This window comes from Trichoderma asperellum, chromosome 1 (assembly GCF_020647865.1).
Source record: "Trichoderma asperellum chromosome 1, complete sequence".
Classification (NCBI taxonomy): Eukaryota; Fungi; Ascomycota; class Sordariomycetes; order Hypocreales; family Hypocreaceae; genus Trichoderma; species Trichoderma asperellum.
Genome location: NC_089415.1, coordinates 2,258,940 through 2,278,571, shown reverse-complemented (window position 1 = coordinate 2,278,571; position 19,632 = coordinate 2,258,940). Strand labels below are relative to the sequence as shown.

The 19,632-nt window shown below is 48.5% G+C and overlaps 6 protein-coding genes across 6 annotated transcripts; 3 read left to right on the top strand and 3 right to left on the bottom strand.

Moving 5' to 3' along the window:
• Window positions 1–215: 215 nt before the first annotated feature.
• TrAFT101_000711 (uncharacterized protein) lies at window positions 216–770 on the bottom strand (the record flags this gene model as incomplete). Its single annotated transcript, XM_066126128.1, has 1 exon — window positions 216–770. The coding sequence occupies one exon, from the start codon at window positions 768–770 to the stop codon at window positions 216–218; it is 555 nt and encodes a 184-aa protein (XP_065982227.1).
• A 225-nt stretch (window positions 771–995) lies between these two features.
• TrAFT101_000710 (uncharacterized protein) lies at window positions 996–1,583 on the bottom strand (the record flags this gene model as incomplete). Its single annotated transcript, XM_024909376.2, has 1 exon — window positions 996–1,583. One exon carries the CDS (start codon window positions 1,581–1,583, stop codon window positions 996–998), a length of 588 nt encoding a protein of 195 aa, XP_024764930.2.
• A 2,993-nt stretch (window positions 1,584–4,576) lies between these two features.
• TrAFT101_000709 (uncharacterized protein) lies at window positions 4,577–7,086 on the top strand. Its single transcript, XM_066126127.1, has 3 exons — window positions 4,577–4,791; window positions 5,338–6,131; window positions 6,278–7,086. The coding sequence occupies exons 1-3, from the start codon at window positions 4,721–4,723 to the stop codon at window positions 6,676–6,678; spliced, it is 1,266 nt and encodes a 421-aa protein (XP_065982226.1). The 5' UTR covers window positions 4,577–4,720; the 3' UTR covers window positions 6,679–7,086.
• TrAFT101_000708 (uncharacterized protein) lies at window positions 7,068–7,805 on the top strand. Its single transcript, XM_024904510.2, has one exon. The coding sequence runs from the start codon at window positions 7,326–7,328 to the stop codon at window positions 7,767–7,769; it is 444 nt and encodes a 147-aa protein (XP_024764928.2). The 5' UTR covers window positions 7,068–7,325; the 3' UTR covers window positions 7,770–7,805.
• A 1,926-nt stretch (window positions 7,806–9,731) lies between these two features.
• Window positions 9,732–17,917, top strand: TrAFT101_000707 (uncharacterized protein). Its single transcript, XM_024903287.2, has 5 exons — window positions 9,732–10,157; window positions 10,226–10,790; window positions 10,856–11,192; window positions 11,245–15,420; window positions 15,492–17,917. The coding sequence occupies exons 1-4, from the start codon at window positions 9,820–9,822 to the stop codon at window positions 14,361–14,363; spliced, it is 4,359 nt and encodes a 1,452-aa protein (XP_024764927.1). The 5' UTR covers window positions 9,732–9,819; the 3' UTR covers window positions 14,364–15,420; window positions 15,492–17,917.
• On the bottom strand, window positions 17,858–19,043 carry TrAFT101_000705 (uncharacterized protein; the record flags this gene model as incomplete). Its single annotated transcript, XM_024901697.2, has 2 exons — window positions 17,858–17,871; window positions 18,035–19,043. 2 exons carry the CDS (start codon window positions 19,041–19,043, stop codon window positions 17,858–17,860), a joined length of 1,023 nt encoding a protein of 340 aa, XP_024764926.2.
• Between the last annotated feature and the right edge of the window lie 589 nt (window positions 19,044–19,632).

The window sequence follows — 19,632 nt, the reverse complement described above, 5'->3', positions numbered from 1 at the left end:
TGCACAGCGCACCTTCAGCTTTCCACCCAAGGTACCTGCCTAGGTAGGATGGCTATAGTACCTAGGCACTCTATCTACGTAGACATCACACAACACCAGCACCATCATCATCATCATCATCGATATAACACGGAATAAAGAACGGTTAATTTTCACAGCCAACTATTACAAAGGCATTTTTCCATCCCATGGGTCTACGCTTAAATAACACGCACTCAACCACGCACCATGATGGTTCCAATCAAGCTAGAGAGGTCTATTGACTCGTGAGGCCACTTGATCACTCGCACCGCGTTCCGGAAAATGGCTGCCTGCCGCGAAATCTCTACCAGCTTAAGCTGGAAATCTTGCCCGTTGTTGTCCTGTTCGTCGTCTTCCTCGCACTGCGGCAGGCACAAGAGATCCATCCACACATATTCAGTCTCGATCTCGATGCCGCCCTGAAGCTCATGCAAGTCTCTCACGAGCTCCCCGACCTTGAACTTGTCAATCGACGGCACGGGGTACTTCCAGCCGTTTGGGATGCTGTGGCGCCGGCCAGCTTCTCGGCGACGCCCGAGATGGCTGATGGCTGTATAGGCCGGCGGAGGGCTCCCGCGAACGAGGGCTGATGTCTTGACTAGCGTCGCGCTTGAACGGTTCCAGAGATACTGGGGGTAGTTGTCATAGATCTCGAGCCCATTATCCACGCCGTGCGGGATGGCGAGTAAATTTCGCACCTGGATCTCGGGCCATTCAAAGTTTGTCGCTTCTGACAGACAAATCTCCATGAAATCCGCCGTGGTTTTGGGCACCAGCCGATCAGATTCCGGTGGCCTAAGAAGATAGACCCTGCTGGCCCCGTTGCTTGGCTGGGACTCCGGCTCTTCGATTCGGGTATACCTACCCCGCTCGCTATTCCGCAGTACCAGAAACTCAGTGTCCTGATAATACTCCTCCCCGGCCGAAATATGCCACTGCCTTTGGGGTTCTCCACTCTCAATGCCGCAGAACTGCTATTGGAAAAGACGCCACATGGTCCGGTTATACGCAGATATCTCGTCAACAGGCATGCTGTCCTCTTCAAACTGCTGCCATCTCGGATCCATTACGGTTCTCGTAACTGTATCGTAGCGATGGCCCAGAAACTCGAGGAAATATGAGATGCATGCCTCGAGTTTTTCAATGGCGGGATGGGAGAATTTCTCTTCTTCCCAAAGCTCGAGGCAGAGATCGGCTTTTACAAGCTCTTTGAAGATAAAGTTGCCATTTTTCACCCTATACGACCATTGAAGCCGCAGATCATCATTCAACAAGATAATCCTGGATATTACTGGGGCCAGTTTGGAAAGGAGAAAATAGATACAAGCCTTGGGGTCACAGTATGTGCCACACCACCAATCCAGCAGCATGTGATGCGCCTGTCGTTGGGTCTTGTCAAGGAGATATCCTTGTCCACTGCCGACCAGATGCACAAGGCGGAACCAATTGAAATAGGCTCGAACGGAAACCTTGTCTTCATGTTCCATACTTTCCGGCATCTCCACAGCGCCATAGAATTGCTCTGAAAGAGCACCAAGGGCCAATCCTCTGCTAGTGCGCATGACACGAGCATCTTCGACTGTGCTGGAAATGATGTAAAAGGCCAATATTGCTGGGAAGTGAAATTCGAGTGGATGAGAAATATCAAAGAGGAAAATGCTCTTTTTTTGTGCACACGGTTACGGTGATAGTTGCGTGAGTCGGTACAGAATGAGCTTTAACCTGGCTTCCACAAAAACACTTGCAGATTTTGGGAGAAAAAAAGGCGCGTATTAATACTTCAATTTTCTTCCATATCCTGTTGACGACCGTTAGCAAAAACTCGGTTAAGCACAAGCACGACCTAATGTAAGTCGGTGATTGAATCCATCATGTGGCGACTAAATATTGGCTCGCAGAGCGTTGTGATACACGTCAACACCGAAAAGCTGCGGTCGCTAAAACGACTATCCTCTCTCTGCTTCAGCATCAGCTCTATTCTTGTGTTTTATTACACTAGAGAGGGCCCCTTGTTCTCGGGCAAAGGAGGAGAAAATGAAGCTTCTCTCCTATACAGATTGGCCTGGAAGATGCTTCTCTCCATCATGATACACTTGGTCCATCCATGACTACCTAGCAAGGCTACGCTAGAGCCTCGCTGTGCCCTCATACTTGATAATTCATTCACCGCTCTTCGCTGCTTTCACATCATGGCAGACTGCCTTGCGTCCTGGCATGCTCAGGTGCATTACATACCGCACCTAGCAGGACATGGCAACATGCAATTGCTGTTGACCGGTGAAGGGCTGCATATAGTTGGCTGAATTGATGGCCTCGCCGATTGGGTCTGCGCTACTTGTGGCGTAACAGGTTCCTCATCTTTCCAGAATGCTGAATGGGCGGGCACCAATGGCTAGTATTGGGGGCGGTCGTGAGGCTGAGGGCCCAGATTGTTCTTGAAACGCACACTAACGCTTGGTGTCTGTGTGACTATGTGAGTTTGTTTGCTTCTGTTTACCTGAGCGTCGTTATCTTGAATCCATTGCTAATAATGATGTGCTAATGTGGCAAGTTGGTATAAGGGGCTTGCTTTCTAATAGTGGTGAGTGGTGAGGCGAATGACGTGAAAGGATTCTTTGTCCAAGCCAATGGCCATCAGGTTGCACGAGGATTATTGCCCGCCAAGATTTGGGCACCTCTGCGTCTTTTTCTTTTCTTTTTCCTTTCCTTTTTTTTTTCTGTTACTCCTTTATCATGCTACGTCGAATTCTGATGAACTTGACAGGTTTTTGAAAAAGTAGTACAAAAGAGGTAGGGAAGAGGGGAGAGGGGAGAGGAAAGAGGAAGGAAGGAAAGAGAAAATGAAAGTAAAAGTGAGTAATTGATCCTACTGCTTCCAGTTATTGACTACCTACCTACCTGCATACATGTACTCTGTGACGCTCACTCCACTAAAGAGCAGGCTTTACTTTACTTCGACCCCGCCGGGGCAAAGGCCCCATCATCGCTGACTCATCTTGGGGCTTCTGTTGCGATTCAAAGCATGTTAGCATCCATACTTGGTAATTAGACTCCGCAACTGCGGTGGGTTCAGATCTCGAGATCTACCCGTCCTTTGGCGGAAGGAGAAAAAAAAAAAGAGAGTAAGAAAAATTTGAGCCTAGGCATCTTAGCAGTAAGCCTGGTGGACACAGATCAGATCTTGTCGGCTAGCTCCAACTTACTTTTGGGGGTGCGGCCCCGTTGAGTTTAGTTGGGGGGGTGCAATGAAAAAGGCCCCCATGCGCAGAGCGGCACTCACTCATTCCGTGGCAGGGTCTACTGGTCCTTGATCTCGTGCGAGGGCGGCATGTGCGTCGGCAGACTCGGGGGATCTGACCTGATTTCTCAATGGAACTGGGGAGCGCTCGCTTTGCCTTGATTTCTCATTTCCGTTGGACTCTCGCGCCTCTCGTCTCGCCTCTCGGCTGTTTTTCTAAAAGAGCACGAGATTCCACACCAGCGCAGTGTGTGCAGCTATGGATGGACACACTGGTGAAGCGAAGGAGGTGGAAGCTGAACCAGGAGCACGTCCAAGACAGCTGAAGACGACCCAAGAAGCGCCCAAGGCTTGGCCGGGCCAGACCGGACCGGACGACAACACAGACACGTCCCATTGCGAGCGAGCCCGGCCCATGTCTGTATGTATGCACGAGTAGCATGTAGACTACAAGCAAACAAACATTGAGAGCATGGGCCAGACTCGACTCGACCTGGCAATGCCGTGCGAGCCGTGGCTGCGGGCTTCTCTGCGCGGTGACGGGCGACGAGGAGGGAGAAACAATGAAATGCCGCCACGCCAAACTAGAGGCTCCGCCCTCCCTCGGCCCCGCCCGGCATGGCGCCGCGGCCCCAGCCATTGGCCCGGCGAGCACTTCCGCTGAGCCAATTACTCTCTGGTCCTAGTGCTCGTACTAGCAACTGCTGATTATTCTTTAGCACGGCCGCTCAGGGTCTAGTTGAGGGGATACCAAGGGCGCTGCTAAGATGGTACCTGGCCGGCGTTGCTGCACGCAGACTCGAGCAGAGCAGACGCCGCTTGCGGTTGTGCATCCTTGCCCGCTGCCGTCTAGTGAGATTGGCTATTGGCAGGTAAAACACTGGCTAGCAGGACGTGTTGAGCAGGCTAATCAAGATAGAGCCAAGGCATGACGCGCGGGCTGATACAGATGGGCATGGTAGACTGCCAAGTAGATAGTGGTAGGCATTGTTAGCGCTTGAGCTCCGTGTATCCCAAGGTTGACGAAATTAGTACCTACTTTACGGAGCAGAAGCAGTTTGATCCAACTACTACCACTACTGCTACATACATGGTACTATATTTGTGCTACCGGCCTAGGGATGTACGAGTAAGGGGTTTTCGTATACCAATGTCACGCGATGATCCCTGGCGAATGAAAAGGCTTGATGCCGTACGAGTGCAAGTAGGTATCTTCAGCAAGTATCGGCTAAACTAGGCATGTAGATATTATGTAAGATGCTGTAAGAACCAAGGATGTGACGATTGGCCAGCAGCAATTATGTGACCGTCTGGCTTCCCCTACAAGTAGGCACGAGCAGAGTCGGAGGCGACCAGAGCCGGGTAGCAGCATCTTCCCCCTTCAGCACTCTCCCGTATCATCATCCACTGCGTAATCTTCTCGACTCTTCCTCTCCACTGGCCCGTATTAGGTATTTCGCTATGGGTAACGGGACCGCTCCAGACGATGTTGGAAACAGTGACGAATTGATACCTTCTTCTCCCTCGCCCGGGTTAGTGATACTACGTCCTTGGACCAATTCCTTTGTCCTTTTTTTTCTTTTTCTTTTCTCTCTCTCTCTCTCTCTCTCTTTCTCTCTCTCTGTCTCTCTCAACTTACTTGCGAAGACGGTCCGTCCTGTTGTCTTGCGATGGTGTTTGCTCGGGCGATTGTTGCCCGTGAGGCACGACGGAGAAATGCCAAATGCCAATGCCTTGCTGCTGCTGCTGCTGCTGCTGCTGCCCAATCTCGTGCGCCACTCATGAGGAACCGAGTCGATTGGTAAAGCAAACAGGTCGGGATCATGTTGGGCGTGGATGGCGGGTAGGAAGCAAATTGACTTGTTGTGTCAAAACAAGACGGCGTGATAAGCGGTTTGTTTGCTACCCCTCTTGTCCATCTCCGTTGCCAGTATTGCAAATCACTCTGCAGCAATGCCCATCGTGTGATGAAGGGAGGATGTCGAGCGGACGAATATGACATGAAATGAAGCCAAAGCCTCGACTTTGTTTGCTACTGATTTACATGTGAAAATTGCTGACTGAGACTCTGATTGCAGGTTATTCTACCTCAACCAAGGCATTGACGATGACAGATTCAATTTCGGCAACCAACTTGAAGGCAGCAGCCTTCGGACAAGCGACGCCGAGATATCGGCTGCCCTGAGCAACTACGACAGCCTTGAAACCACGGCGATAGTCGATGTCTCTTACCGAAAGAACAGGGTCACATGGAGGGCTGCAAATGGCGAGACGAGGCAGATTTTCGACCTGTCGCTCGACTTGTACGCCAACACAGCGACCAACACCTCCATCTTCAAGCTGTACAGCTACATTATTCGCAAAGGCAGCAAAGGCCGGAGCAACAAGCAGGCCGTTTACCTGTTCATCCACCCGGAGAACGTCCGCTTCATCACCTGCGAGACGTCTCGCAACGCACGACGGCCAAAGTCAAAAGCCCACAAGCCGCAGACCTACTACGAACTGCACTTTTCCCTGGCGGAATGCCCCAACATCGTTGTGCCCAAGGACCGCGCCTTCGAATCCAAGGACAGGACCAGGGCGCAGCTGGATCTGATTCAAGAGCTGGCCAGCGCGACCGATTTTGTCGTCCACCTCAACAGCACAGGCATCAACGCGTCGAAACTGGACGACCTGAGACTGCTGGGATGCATGTTTTCGCCTACTTTTACCGAGCACCGCCCTACCACGGACTTTAGACGAGCGAACCTGGCGACGCTCTATGCCGGCAACGGAGGCGAGATTGTTGGGATGAACAGGGGAGTTGTGCAGTCGATCGAGGTAGATCCGCCTCCATATGTTGGCCCCGCGCCGGATTCTTGCATGGTATCCAGTAGGCAATTTCCTCCCCCCCCCCCCCCCCCCTCTCCCCCCTTCTCTAATCAATCTCTTGCTGGTTTTTTTTTTTTTTTTTTTTATAGCTTTTTTGCTACCTGGATTGATTGAATTTAGTTGAGACTGACTGATTCATTTCGCTAGATGAATACCATGGCTCCGATTCCGAAGGAGACTATAACGACGATGATGGCGACGACGAAGAAGAGGAAGAGGAGGACAACAGCGCCTTTGCGAACCACGTGCTGTTACTTTTGAACGATCTTCAGGCCCATTTCAACGTTGTCGAACGATATTTTGATGGCATGGAGCGGCGCCTTGACGGACTAGAGCGCTGCGTGCAGCAACGGCGGCATGAAATTACTTTTGCGTTGGCAATGGCCAATAGACACTACAACAACAAGAACAATAACAGCAACAACGGCAGCAACAGCAACAATAACGGCAGCAACGGCAACAGCACTGCGCAGAGCCCATACCAGAGTACGGTGGCGCAGAATACTACAGCGACGCAACGAGATGAAATGGTACCACAGGGCGTTTAGATGGACATTTCCCTTTTTTTGTTTATTTCATTTTTTTTTATCATTTTTTTTTTCTTTTTATCTGGTATAAATGGGTAGCGTTTACGAAATGCAAATGCAAGGGGAATGGGAAACTAAGCAGAGCAAAGCAGAGCAGAGCAAAGCAAGCAAGCAAGCGACTGGAAATGGATTTTTTTGTTATTGGTGATTTGATTTTGTTGGTGATTATTTTGGGACAGGCACGAGCTAGGGAGACTGTATTACGATTTGCCAGATGCATGTAAAGAGAGCGGTTGACGGAAAAAAACAACATGACAGCACATTGACAGGATGCAAACAAGCAAAATTGTGTGAATTATGTTTTTGTTTTTATTTCATTTTTATTTTTAAATACTCTTTTTGCCCTTTGAGTCGCCAATAAATACCCAGGCTTTGGAATTGCGCTCTGTCACTGGCGAAACAGCTAGCAGCTCTCCCGCTCTCCTTAGCGCAATCTCAAGTTGCATCTCGGACACGCAGAGCATCTCCCGTCCTCCAAATCACATGCTGCGTTCGTTGCGTTGTCCGACTCCTTTTTATCTTTGAGATTCCCCCAGTGCCTAGGCATCTTAGTTTCACGCTTTTGAAAGAGGCACTGACTGGAGCTAAACTATCGAGTCCTACCTTGAATGCTTCTCCTTGCGGTCTCTCTTTTCTCACCCTTTGCTCACCTCACCTCACTTTTCACCTTCATGGGGGGCCAAAACAAGGACCGCGACGCAATGCATACCCCTCACCCTCACCCTCTCGCTCGCCCTCACCCTTCCCCCTTCATCCCTCTTCTTTTCTCTTCTCTTCTCTCTCTCCTCGCCGTGACCCCCATTTATTTTGTACCACTACCTACTGCCTACTCTATGTACAAGCACTTGTGTGTACTTGTATGTTTCCCTCTCAGCAGCAACCCGCTTTTTTGCCACTTCATCAAAATGCTACCACGAATCCCATCTGACCCGCCCATTGGCCGGAATGCCCTCCCCGATAAGCACTTCCCGCGGAAGCACTTCCTGCTGCTCCAAACGGGCACAAACGCCGTTGCGACCAGGGGGGGGGCATGGCAAGGCATGGGCCTGTAAGGTAAGTTTTAACATAACGCGGTTGAATGGGGTGGCGGGCTTTTTGCTGCTCTGCGGTTTGCTTTGCTTTGCGTTGCTTGCAAGGTTTATTACCGTGTGCTCGTATGTACATACGTGGGTGTGTATGAAACGCCCCGTGGGTAGGTAGGCAGGCAACAGCAGTCAAGCCCCATGGCTGGCTTGTTGATGCATGCATGCAAGCAAGCAAGCAAGCAGCCTGAGCTCCACGGCGTATAACAAGGACAAGATGTAGCAGCACTACCTAGGTAGTACTAGGTAATAGTAGGTATACTTACATACATGCTTTACAAGCTGCAAAGCAACATGGAGCAATGCGAGAGAGACCCCTGCAACTGCAACAGGAAGGTGGGCGTGTGTGTGAGAGAGAATGTGTCTCTCTGAGTCTGCGTCTGCGTCTGTGTCTATGCCCAACGCAGCGTGGGCTGATGCTGCTATTTTCGATTCCAATCGGATGAGCGCGCGGCGCCGTTCTGGATATGGGGAGGCGGGGGGGGCAAGTTGGGAAAAGCTGCATGTCGACAGACGTGCAGCCTGTGCATACTGTAGTTGTGTAGTAGGCAGTACATTAATACTAGTATACGCCTCTCATCAAGCGAGCGCCTCTTTTATTTTTATTTTTCCTTTGTTTCCCTTCTCCACACACCGCTCCACCAGCCGACGGAGCCAAGCAGCAGAACAATTTGCTGTTGGTGCTACTGACGCATGGAGTTCCCCGTTTGGCTTGGTGCTTGACTCGGGTCTGGCTCGTTGTTCAGCTCCTCTGCCATGGGCTGGCGAGACTTGTCACATTTGCGTACGGAGTAGAGTTGTATACGATATGTAGGTAGTTGTATAGGTACTGGAGATACGGGCTTGAATCCGTACTCGAGGAAAACCGCTGAGGAGGAAGCGGGTGAGGCGCTGGGGAAACACGAATGCGAAATTGCAATGAAATTTGGTGGCGCTGTGTTACCACACCTGAGCGCTGTTTTTACAAAGTTAAGACGGCGACATATATTGGGTATCTACATCTACATTAGCCTATTGCCCACTAACGTACAGCGGCTGCTTTGCTAAATTATAGCGAGACAGCCCCTATGACATAGCGCATCGTTCTTCTTAACACCTCCTCGAGTTGTGGTGGACTTGAGCTGGTGTCGCCAAATATTCACTAATGGCACACTAGCATCTCCTCAGCACCATGGCTATTATACAATAAAATAATCCAAAAGAAGTAAAAAAGTCTCTCACTTGCTGTAATTTTCGTAGATTCTCTCTGTATTGGTCCTCTGTTGCGCGATTCTGGTTTGTGTCAAGGGCTCACATAGGTACCTTGGGTAGTTCAAATACACCACCAGTTGCTCTTATGGCAGCACCTGCATTTGATAAGAAACTATGGACATGTAATTGCCAACTACATGCAATAAAATAAAACGATCAAAACAACTTTGACAGACTCGAATCGTCATCAAATCAACATTAGCCGATTCACTTTCTTTGCTGAGGTAGAGGAAGACATCATGAGATTATGTCATGGATCCTGTTCCTTCCCAGTAATGGAATCCTGGTAACGGTTTCCATCCCCACTGTTCTTGCCGCCGATGGGATTCTCGGATAGAAACACAAGAGCGCAATTGTCAGTCCACGATGAGGAATTGTTGCATGTAACATTAATTCCAAGTTGACAATGTTATTTTACTCTCTCCATCGTTTCAGAGTCTTGATGATGGAGCGATCACAGCTCAAGTTGCTCACAGAGCTGTCAGGGTACGTGACACTGGGGCACACATATCCATCCTTCTGCCGTCGCCCCTCTCCCTAGAGATGAAATAGTAATAGTACGTGAGGGATTATACCAGATGCCGCGGGGCATCTACAGCGACCTATAACTGGACGGAAACCGCAGTCACATGGTCTATATTAGACGCTGGATCAGAGATTACTGGTGCCATCGTGCCACGGCAACTATGGCCAGCGTAGGTGAGGCGACGAGGCTCACAACTCGTCATTACCCGCTGCCACAATGATATAAGCAGCTTTTCAATGAGAAATGGCGCCTATAGAAAGCAAAGTCTACCGCTTACGAGGTATACCCGAGCACCTGGATCGCCTTGGTGTGGCACAGCTTGTCAGCACATTTATCCCCGGTGGCGACTTGCGAGATGTCATTGTAACATCTTTGGCTCTCAGCTGTGAAATATGGACCGTTTCGCGCTTCAAAGTGGCTACTCTGTCATTTCAGAAGCTTCCCGATGCTGTTAGTAAAGATCCAACAGCAGGAGAGTGGCCGCTACGGGTGCTTGCTTTGGCTAAACCACTGCTCCTGGATGATACCTTTTTTGGACTATCTCCTCTAAATGACGTTCCGGAACATCAACACAAGTATGAGTACGTCAAATACGGCAACTACTATACCTAATAATCACCTGTGCCACGACAAAACTAACCCGTTAAAGCTGCATTGTCATGTCGGGCCTTGCCAGCCATCCTATGGGCTCGTGGCAGCCTCATGGAGACGACAAATCGTTCATGTGGATTCGAGACACTCTGCCTCATCTAGTACCCAACGTTAAGTTTATTCTATATGGATACGATACAACGCTGGCTGGAAGCAAGTCATTTCAAACAGTGTCCGATATCGCATTAAGCTTCATTCATACTCTTCAGCAAGGAGGGTGGTCTTCAACAGGTCAAAGAGAACTGCTATTCTTCGCTCATAGCCTCGGAGGCATCGTTCTAAAGGAGGCTTTCCGCATGTTAGCTGACAGCGGAGTGATGGATGAATTAATCCTGACTCGCACAAAGGGAGTCATCTTCTTTGGAGTTCCGAGCCAGGGTCTAGATGTCTCCGATCTCGATATCATGTTGAAAGACCAACCAAACAGAGATGCACTTGTAAAAGAAATCTCGAATGAATCTCCATTCATCGACATATTAGAAGAGCAGTTTTCGGGTATCTCACATCTGCAAAAGATTAAACTTCTCTGGGCATATGAAACCAAGACAACTCCCACAGTAATGGTGCGTTTTCACCCTATCCTTGCTTATTACAGAAATAGCGCTTGACTGTTGAACGACGTCGACAGATGACTAGCGGGAAATACCAGAGATCCGGACCTGGAAAAGTATTCGTATCTCCTCAGTCCGCAACTGGCCAACGATATACAACTGAACCGTCTTCAACGATGCAAATAAACGCAAATCACTCTGACATGGTCAAGTTCTCTCAAGGAAATGAAGCAGTTGATCGTATTGCGTACAAGCTTCGAGACATGCTTGAAAGCGACGTTGCGAACGTTCAAGAGAGACTAAACAACTCAGCTCCGGGAAGAATAACAGCCTTGCATGAGCATAACCAAGGAGCTGAAAAAGTGATGAAACCTGTTGATAATTCCCTCGATCCAGAGTTTTGGGATATCTATTGTAAGAAAACGGTGCTTACTCTCATTCAATGAGTTATACTAATATTCTGCAGCTATTATTGAGTCGATTAATGCTCCAGAACGCGATCTTCGATTAGAACAAATCGACGTAGCAGTTAGACATTCTTTTCAGTGGGCATTTGAGAAGCCTTCGGTTGGGCTTACTCGCTGGCTTCAAAACGACGAGAAACTGTTTTGGATATCTGGGAAACCCGGATCTGGAAAGTCCACATTCATCAAGTACCTACACACAAATCCGCTTACCTTGAAATACCTGCGCAACTGGTACCGCAGTTCCAATTGTGTTCAAGCGACATTCTTCTTCCACCATCGTGGCACCGCAATCCAAAAGTCGCTCGAAGGCCTTTACCGCGGAATACTGAGCCAAGTTCTGGAGCAAGTTCCCCAGTCATTATTTATGATTCAGCCAAATCTTTCACAATCTTATGCAGAACTTGTTCGCACCTACAAACTTGGAACTCTTTTTACCGATTTGGAAGCTTTGGTCACTTCATGTGAGATTACTCAAGATGATGAAGTCTCGAGACAGCTACACAATATTTTGCTCTGTGAAATGCCCCGCAAGGCTTTTCGTACGATGGTTATAGAGCCAATGCAAGCCAGTGGTGCTATTGATGACGATACAAATGCTTTAGAACAAATATTTCAGCGCCGAGACCGCTTGCAGCGGACATTCAGCTATGCTTTCAACATAGCCAACGCCAATAACAAGGGAAAGAAAAACGCCTCTCCTAGCTTGGACCTTTACATTTCCAAAACTTTGGTATTCACCCAGGATTTGACCGATCAACAAAAGCGTGGCTTTGTGAGGGTTGACCTGTTAATATCCAAAAAATCTGCCTACTCTACAAATTTTACGCACACCACCAACAAACAAAACGTCTTTGCCACTTTGGACCTCTTCATCTCGCAAACGCGAGTTTACACCACCGACATAACCATACATGACATTGGTAATATGCTTGCTGAGGTGGAGGTTTTTGCTTCGAAAAGCCTACAATACTCTACGTTAGTCGGAAAGGATTACTTTTCCACTTCCAAATCCGAAGATCAATGGCCAAAGGGAAACCAAGTCGTCTCTATAATCCAAGACTGGCTGGTAGCTATTGACCCAATAGCACAATTCTCACTGCTTAAAAAACTACTAGAAGATCGCACAAAACAACATCAACAGCATCAAGTTGATAAGTTAGTGAAAGAAACCCTTGTTCGATTTCTAGATCGAAAAACACAACAGCAGCACATTGAAACAGCACATTGGAGTCTGAAACAACTCAACGACGCTATGGATAGAGTCGCTAGTCAACGCTTGATGGACTTGGATCTATGTCTACTCCTGGATGCTTTAGACGAGCATGATGGGCCGCCTGAAGTTATTTCTCAATTCATCAAGAGATTCACCACCGCTGAGGGAAGTCAAACAAGAATGAAGATGCTTTTCTCGAGTCGACCTTGGCAGCCATTTATTGATGCCTTTGGGCAAAATTCTGGTTTTCAAATACATGACTTTACCGAGAACGACATCCGCGAGCTTTGCCTGCAAAAGGCAATATCTGATAAACCAGGTTCGGCAGAAGTACTAGAGTTGACTGAGCAAATCGTTAAACAGGCTAGGGGTGTCTTTCTGTGGGTCAAGCTGGTGCTAAGTGATCTTTTGGAGAATGCTGCCAGGTTGGCTGTCTCTGGCTACAGTACAGAGCAACTCCATGCGGCGCTCATTGACATTTTGAACTCCTTGCCCAATGATTTAGAGCAATACTACAAGCTTATCATCACCAGAATACCCTCTTCATACCGCTGGGAAGCCTATTGTTTGCTCGAGGTCATCAGCAAATCAACGGAAGCAATATTTCTTTCCCAAGTCTCTGATATTCTAGCATGTGCCAAAGCAAATAGCGTGGACGATCTTTTTGCATTAAAAGCCAGGTCTGAGGATGCCGCTCACAGATATTCCAACGAAGAACTCCGGGCTCACTCAGGCGGTTTGGTTGAGGCTGTCCATTCAAACCAGCTCCAGTTGCTTCACCAGACCCTTATCGAATTCGTTCAGCTCCCCGAATTTAAAAACGTCGTTCTCCAAGACAGGTATCGAATTACGAAGGAGAATGGTTATTCAATACTTATGAAGTATGCGATTTTTAGAGAAAATCTGCTACGTAATGAACTTCACGATTCACATTCACCGGTGATGACAGTGAGCAGTAAAGTCATCCATTACGCACGGGAGGCAGAGTCTACTACAGGGAAAAGCGCATTTGCCTTGTTCAAAAATGTGATCTGGGAGCCGCCAGAAAAAGACAATTTTCTTCCGAAATTATCGAATCAGAAATACACAAACCTGGAGATCGCCCTAGCTTACGGGTTAAAATTACTTTTTCACGATGTCTTGAAGCATGATGCTCATGCTCATCCTGACAGAGCTCCGCTAATATTTCTTCTTTTGCGAAACATGATTCAATGTGGAAGAATCGACGGTGCTAGCGCTCTCAATGCGCTTCAAGACATGGTGGCTCAGGGATTCCAAATCCACAAAACACATGTAGGCTTCCTGACGATGATTAACCATCTACATTACAAAACATCTCGGGTGGCCATAGAAGGCGTTGTATCGGACATGGGGGTTATACCCGTGATAGACTTCAGTCAGGAGGTACTAGACACGTTCTTCGAACCAAAGTTCAGCTTTGCCATCCACATGGGCGGGTTTGCGATTAACGAGGTTGCCGATTTCAGGACGTCTATGAGAACTATTGGCATAAAAGATACTGCCCAAGCCATTCACATCTCTAGCCATTGTGAGATTACAAGATACCTTGTAGAGAACGGCGCAAATCCTAATGAAATGACTACGGAAAGACTAACACCAATCGACTGCTGGGTGAGAAACATTTCAGAGCATGGCTTCTCTCGTGGTTCTCGCAATATCGTGTCGGCCATTACGGTTCTAATCAAGCATGGAGGGCGCTTAAATGTGTGTACCCGACAGGAATGGGACAAGTTGGTACAATCTCTAAATGCGACGCACTTCAGCACTCCATCATTCCCAGGATGGCTTGACAAGGCACCCGATGCGGATCGAGGGATCGATGTCGACACAAAAGATGTCAAACGGCGTTCTGGGAACATTTCGAAATTATGGAAGCGCAAATGATGGATGAAAATGGCACACATTGAACCTTTTTCAGGGCTATTAGGAGGACAGGATGGAAGAAAAAAGAAGAAGGAAATAAACAGAAGAAACGGAAGAAACAAAAATGAGCAAAAAAATTAACCACCTTGATATCTTAACCAGGCAATTTGGTTGTATAGGAAAAGCCCAATGCGGGGGTCGAACCCGCAACCTTGAGATATCGCATCGCCATTTCAGAACGTGTGATTTAAGAGTCTCACGCTCTACCGATTGAGCTAACCGGGCTAAGCTGGTTAAGCTCCTTGGTGGATTGTTGAGATGGATGCGAGTTGAATCATGTTATTAGTCTTTGGCAAAGGCGGTCCTCTGTAAAGTTTTTTTCGTTTTTTCGTCGTGCAAATTTTGGCGCGGAAAATTTATGGTTATAGCGGGCTTATAGTGGGGTTAGGGGGGCTAAACATGGCCAAGGCGAAGCTATTGATGCGCTAGCGGCATCTGGGCCGCAGCTCTACCGCATGAACTCTCAACTGCTAGGCCTATATGCTCCACTGGAGTAAAATGCACGCGAGCAAATAGAGCCTACCCTATGATGCCGTATTGGTGGTGGTGTAACTATGTTATTTGACCGCGTTCTAAATTCTCTCTCTCTAGAAACAGGTGAGTAAAGAGCTCGAAGACGGTGTTGAAAACATGTAAGAATAGAAGGAGGAAGCGGCGAGGCCAGCATTGTAGTGTCGCCTTTGATGTATTGGATATTTCAATTATTCAAGTTTCAAATTGGCTAATAACCTCCATTTCAAACCCTTTCCTGTCCTTTCATTTTTTGTTTTCATAGCCCGTCGAACTCTTAATTATGGATCTGGACTTGGCTGGAGGCTGCAGCGCTCAAGCCGCTCAACCATAGCATTTTAACACCCTCCAAGAATAGCAATGGAACATCAAGGCCATATTGATTGCATTTAGCCCCGCTGCTTCTGTGCGTTTGCTGGTTATGATATTATCGGCGTCTCGGTGGAGCGTTCAGGCAGTTTGACATTGTATGTGGAGCCTCAGTGCCGAGCCTGCTATCCAGCATTTGGTAAGCGTCGCTCCTAGTTTCATTGTAGTCTGACATGATTTACCTACCTACCTACCCACCTCGAACTACAGAGCACAGACAACGGTAAGGCCATATGTAAGTGCCTGTTGAGTGAAGATGCTTAAGGCTCATGAGATATACGACTCGGACGAGATGAAAGGGATAGATGGGACTGATGAGAAAGTCAAATCCGCCCTAGCTTCAAGTCAGCCCCTCACGCACGATCCCAGGGCAAAGCCTCCACCCAGCACTGCGCCAGCTCTATGCAAGGAGCAACAAGACCTGGTCGATCTCATCGCAACAGGGAACAATGTCTTTTTCACCGGCTCAGCTGGCTGCGGAAAGTCTACTGCTCTGAAGGCCGCAGTGAAGATGCTGAGAGATCAGGGTAAAATAGTTCACATCGTTGCACCCACCGGCCGAGCAGCGCTCCAAGTCAACGGCATGTCCACATGGTCCTACATGGGCTGGACGCCAGACTATCACAAGCTCCCCATCGAAAAACTCGTCAGCAAAGGGTTTCGCAAGCATATTAAGAAACGCCTGAGGGATACAGACGTGCTCATCATTGACGAGATCAGCATGGTGGAAAATCATCACCTCGAGCGCATAAATCAGTGCATGAAAGCGGCCATTTGCTGGAACCGGTGGCAGAGCGGGGGAGACGGCCCGGCCTTTGAGGGAGACACTCCCATCTCTTACGGAGCCGCTCCAGCCTTTGGGGGAGTCCAAGTCATCGTCACCGGAGATTTTTGCCAATTGCCGCCCGTGAAGCCATTCGAGTTTTGCATCAAGTGCGGACAGAAGCTGATCTCCGACGAGGACGGAGCCGAGTTCAATTGCAACAACAACCATGGCCCGTTTTCCGAAACAGACAAATGGGCCTTTAAGAGCGCTGCTTGGAAGGAAGCCAATTTCTTCTACGTCAACTTGAAAGAAATTCACCGCCAAAAGGACGAGTCCTTTATCAGGATGCTCCAGAAATGTCGCCTTGGAATTCCGTTTCTGCCACAAGAGATGGCAATACTGATGGATCATCCTTGCGAAGTCCGAAAAGCTACGAGGCTACTCTGCACAAGACGTGAAGTCTCCAGGATAAACCAAGAAAGCTTCAATAAGCTAAAAACACCAAAATACCAGTACGACGCCTTTGATGGCTTTGAACCACATAACGAGGAGCATTTCGCTCTGCCCCAATACAGAGAGCGTCTACCTGACGGAACATTAGTAGCTTGTAGAGATCAACGCCTTGAATCACAGGTCATACTGCGGGGCGGCATGCTTGTTATACTTCAGGTAAATCTTGACCTGAGAGCAGGACTGGTCAATGGAAGTCAGGGTATTATATGCGGCTTTGAAGCGTTTAGTCATGGAAAGCTCCCTAGAGCTGCAACCGGCGACAATGCCGACCTTATTTCTCCGGAGCAACGCCTCAACGGAGAGCATGCACAGCTCAGGGAGAGGCAGATACAGAAATTTATGGAACGTCAACAGCAGCAGCAAGGGAAGCCATGGCTGGCCAAGGCTTGGCCTCGCGTGTTATTCCACAACGGCTTGAAGCGAACCATATACAACGTGTACAGTCAACTCTGTAGGCGACAAGGAGCCGTATTCTTTACTTCATCGTACTCAAGTGCCATTAATCGCCGGATGGGCTATGAGTGTTCACAGAAGTCAAGGCATGACGCTAGATCGCGTTATTGTTGATCTGTCTAATGCCTTTGAAGAAGGGCAGGTATATGTCGCGTTGTCTCGAGCGACGAGCCTCCAAGGCCTCAAGATTGAGGGTAGCTCAGACGGATTACTGGCAAAGGGGGGAAATGACGACGTTCGAGTTTTCTTAGAGGCAAAATTCGGTGACGGGCTATTTAAATCAATTCGAGAATTTTCTGGACACCTTGAGCAGAATGGACATGGAAGCAGACGGGAGCAAAGAAAGACCTTTGGTTATTGGTGAAGTAATTGAACAGCAGCCAGGGAAATACGCAGCGACAGTCTGGAAAAGGGAGAGACCGTCATCATCGGGGAATGACACTGAACGAGTCGGCGACACCACGTCTGCAACTAAACGCACAAAGATGGGGTAACTGAAAACTCTGCTCGCTTTTCCATCTTGATTCCACATTGATGATATATTGTTGCTATTATGCTCTTGTGGGACTCTCACATTTCCCTGAGGGCAGCTTTTTGAACGATTTCTTATGATCTATAGCTATTTACTATTGCTATATCTTGTTCTTGTTACTGATGGAAGCGAAGGCGTTGTGTTGTTGTTGTTGATATAGTCTGTTTGGATGTCCCCAAAGAGGGGGCGCAGAATTTGGGAATAAATAACCGCTGGATATAAGACACAAGAGTGGATACTATAAAGCTGCGTATGCATATTGGAAAGCAGAATTTTATTGACATATATTGTTGCTAAGCAAACGCTTCACTATCAGAGTGTAAAGTCTATGGAATGAAGATAATAAGCTGGAACAATCCATAATGTTATCGATGGGCCAGTATCCATCTGAATCTGAAGCTTTAATCCCCCACACACTGTTGTCCCCCCCCCCCCCCCCCCCCCCCCCACCCAAATGTCTGCTTCACCCAAATTCACATAGAAACTCACGCCAGTCGGCGCCGAGGTTGCTTTGCCATATAGTAGCAATTTCCTGTGCAACCTCGTCGCTCGCATCAACCCAGTCATTATCACCGGCAGTCTCTTCCTGGTGTCTGGCGAGCGTTGTGATATCGAAGCGGTGCCCTGCCCACACTCCTCTGCAGATATTCGTGGGATCCTCAATGCCAAAGGCGGGCGATGATGACCAGCAGATGCGCGATAGTAAGACTTCACCAAAGCCCAGAATATTAATATCCGGGCCGTGGATAAACTCTGGCTTCAATGCAATGGCTTCGGCACGGACAAGTTGCTTTTGCGTGAGGTTTCGAAGAATCCACGGCTCATTTGTGGGAAAGAATTCGCGATCGCTCCGGGGACGCAGGCCTATATTGATCATACCGGCGCTTGTGCACCACTGCCGCAAAGAGAGGTATTCTCTCAGACGGAAAATTTCACCACGCATACATGGCTCTTTCTGGATGTCTGAGACGCCGCTCCTCGTAAAGTCATGGAGAGTCGACGGCGTAATCCATATAGTCTCCTCCGTGTCTTCGGAATAGGCTTGATGTTCCCACTGGCTGATGTCTTGCAGCTCTTCGTCTGAGAATAATCCAGGGGGGTAATCATGTGCCTCAACATATTCCCCCACGCACACAATCTTATGATTAGCCCATCGTCCGAACAGCAGGCGAAAATGGTCCTGGAGTTGCCTTTGAGCCATGCCGCGCAAGGACGGATAAGCCAACCCGAGGCCGAGGACATCTTGAATGGTTCCAACATGCTGGAATATTCTCCAATGGAGTTCGCTTGGGAGGTCAAGAAGGGGAGGCGGCTGGTCAAGCTGTGCGTGGCCAAGGCCATCGACTGGTGGAGTCCAGATTGGCGCTGGCCTCACAGGGACGGCGAGCAGTCTGACGAGGGAACTGGCCGAGCCGTTGAAAAGAATCACCCCAAGCGTACCCTCGTATTGCTGGGTGAGCCTGGCTTGAGGGGCCAATGTCGTGAATGTCTCGAGCATGTTGTAAATAATAGATGGCTATAACATGATGTGGAAGAGATGCTTTAAACTCTTTGCGATCAAAACAAATCTCCAGCTACATGCAGTCTCTAGTCGGCAAGTGTGCACAAGGCAAGAGGCAGACAGCAGCAATGTACACTTGTATGGTCAATTACAGAGGCTCCTGACCACCAGGCTACAGAGAGAGTGCTATTTCGAATGATGGTTTTCTATTTGATTTTTTTTTTTCTTTTTGGGTTAAGTAAATATACCTCTGTATCTTGACCATGAACTTAGGCAGATGCTGCTGCTTGTGGTTGACTGGCGAGCTGCATCTTGTTAGTGATGGCGCCTTGAAAGTCTTAGCCCGCTGAAGTAATCCATCTCCCAGCCTCGCGCATTAATATTGTGAGCGCGAATACTGACTCCAAGGCCAGGCTCAGAATAATGAAAAACTACCATTTTCCCACTGCTTCAAACGGCCAAATAAATCATCACTTCGCAGCCTGAGCTGCAGTGACTTTGATGCGCCGAGTGGGTATACGCTAGTGCAGGTGAGTGAATGATTGGGTAAGCGTATCCTGTTTAAAAGTGGGCCTCATATCAGGTG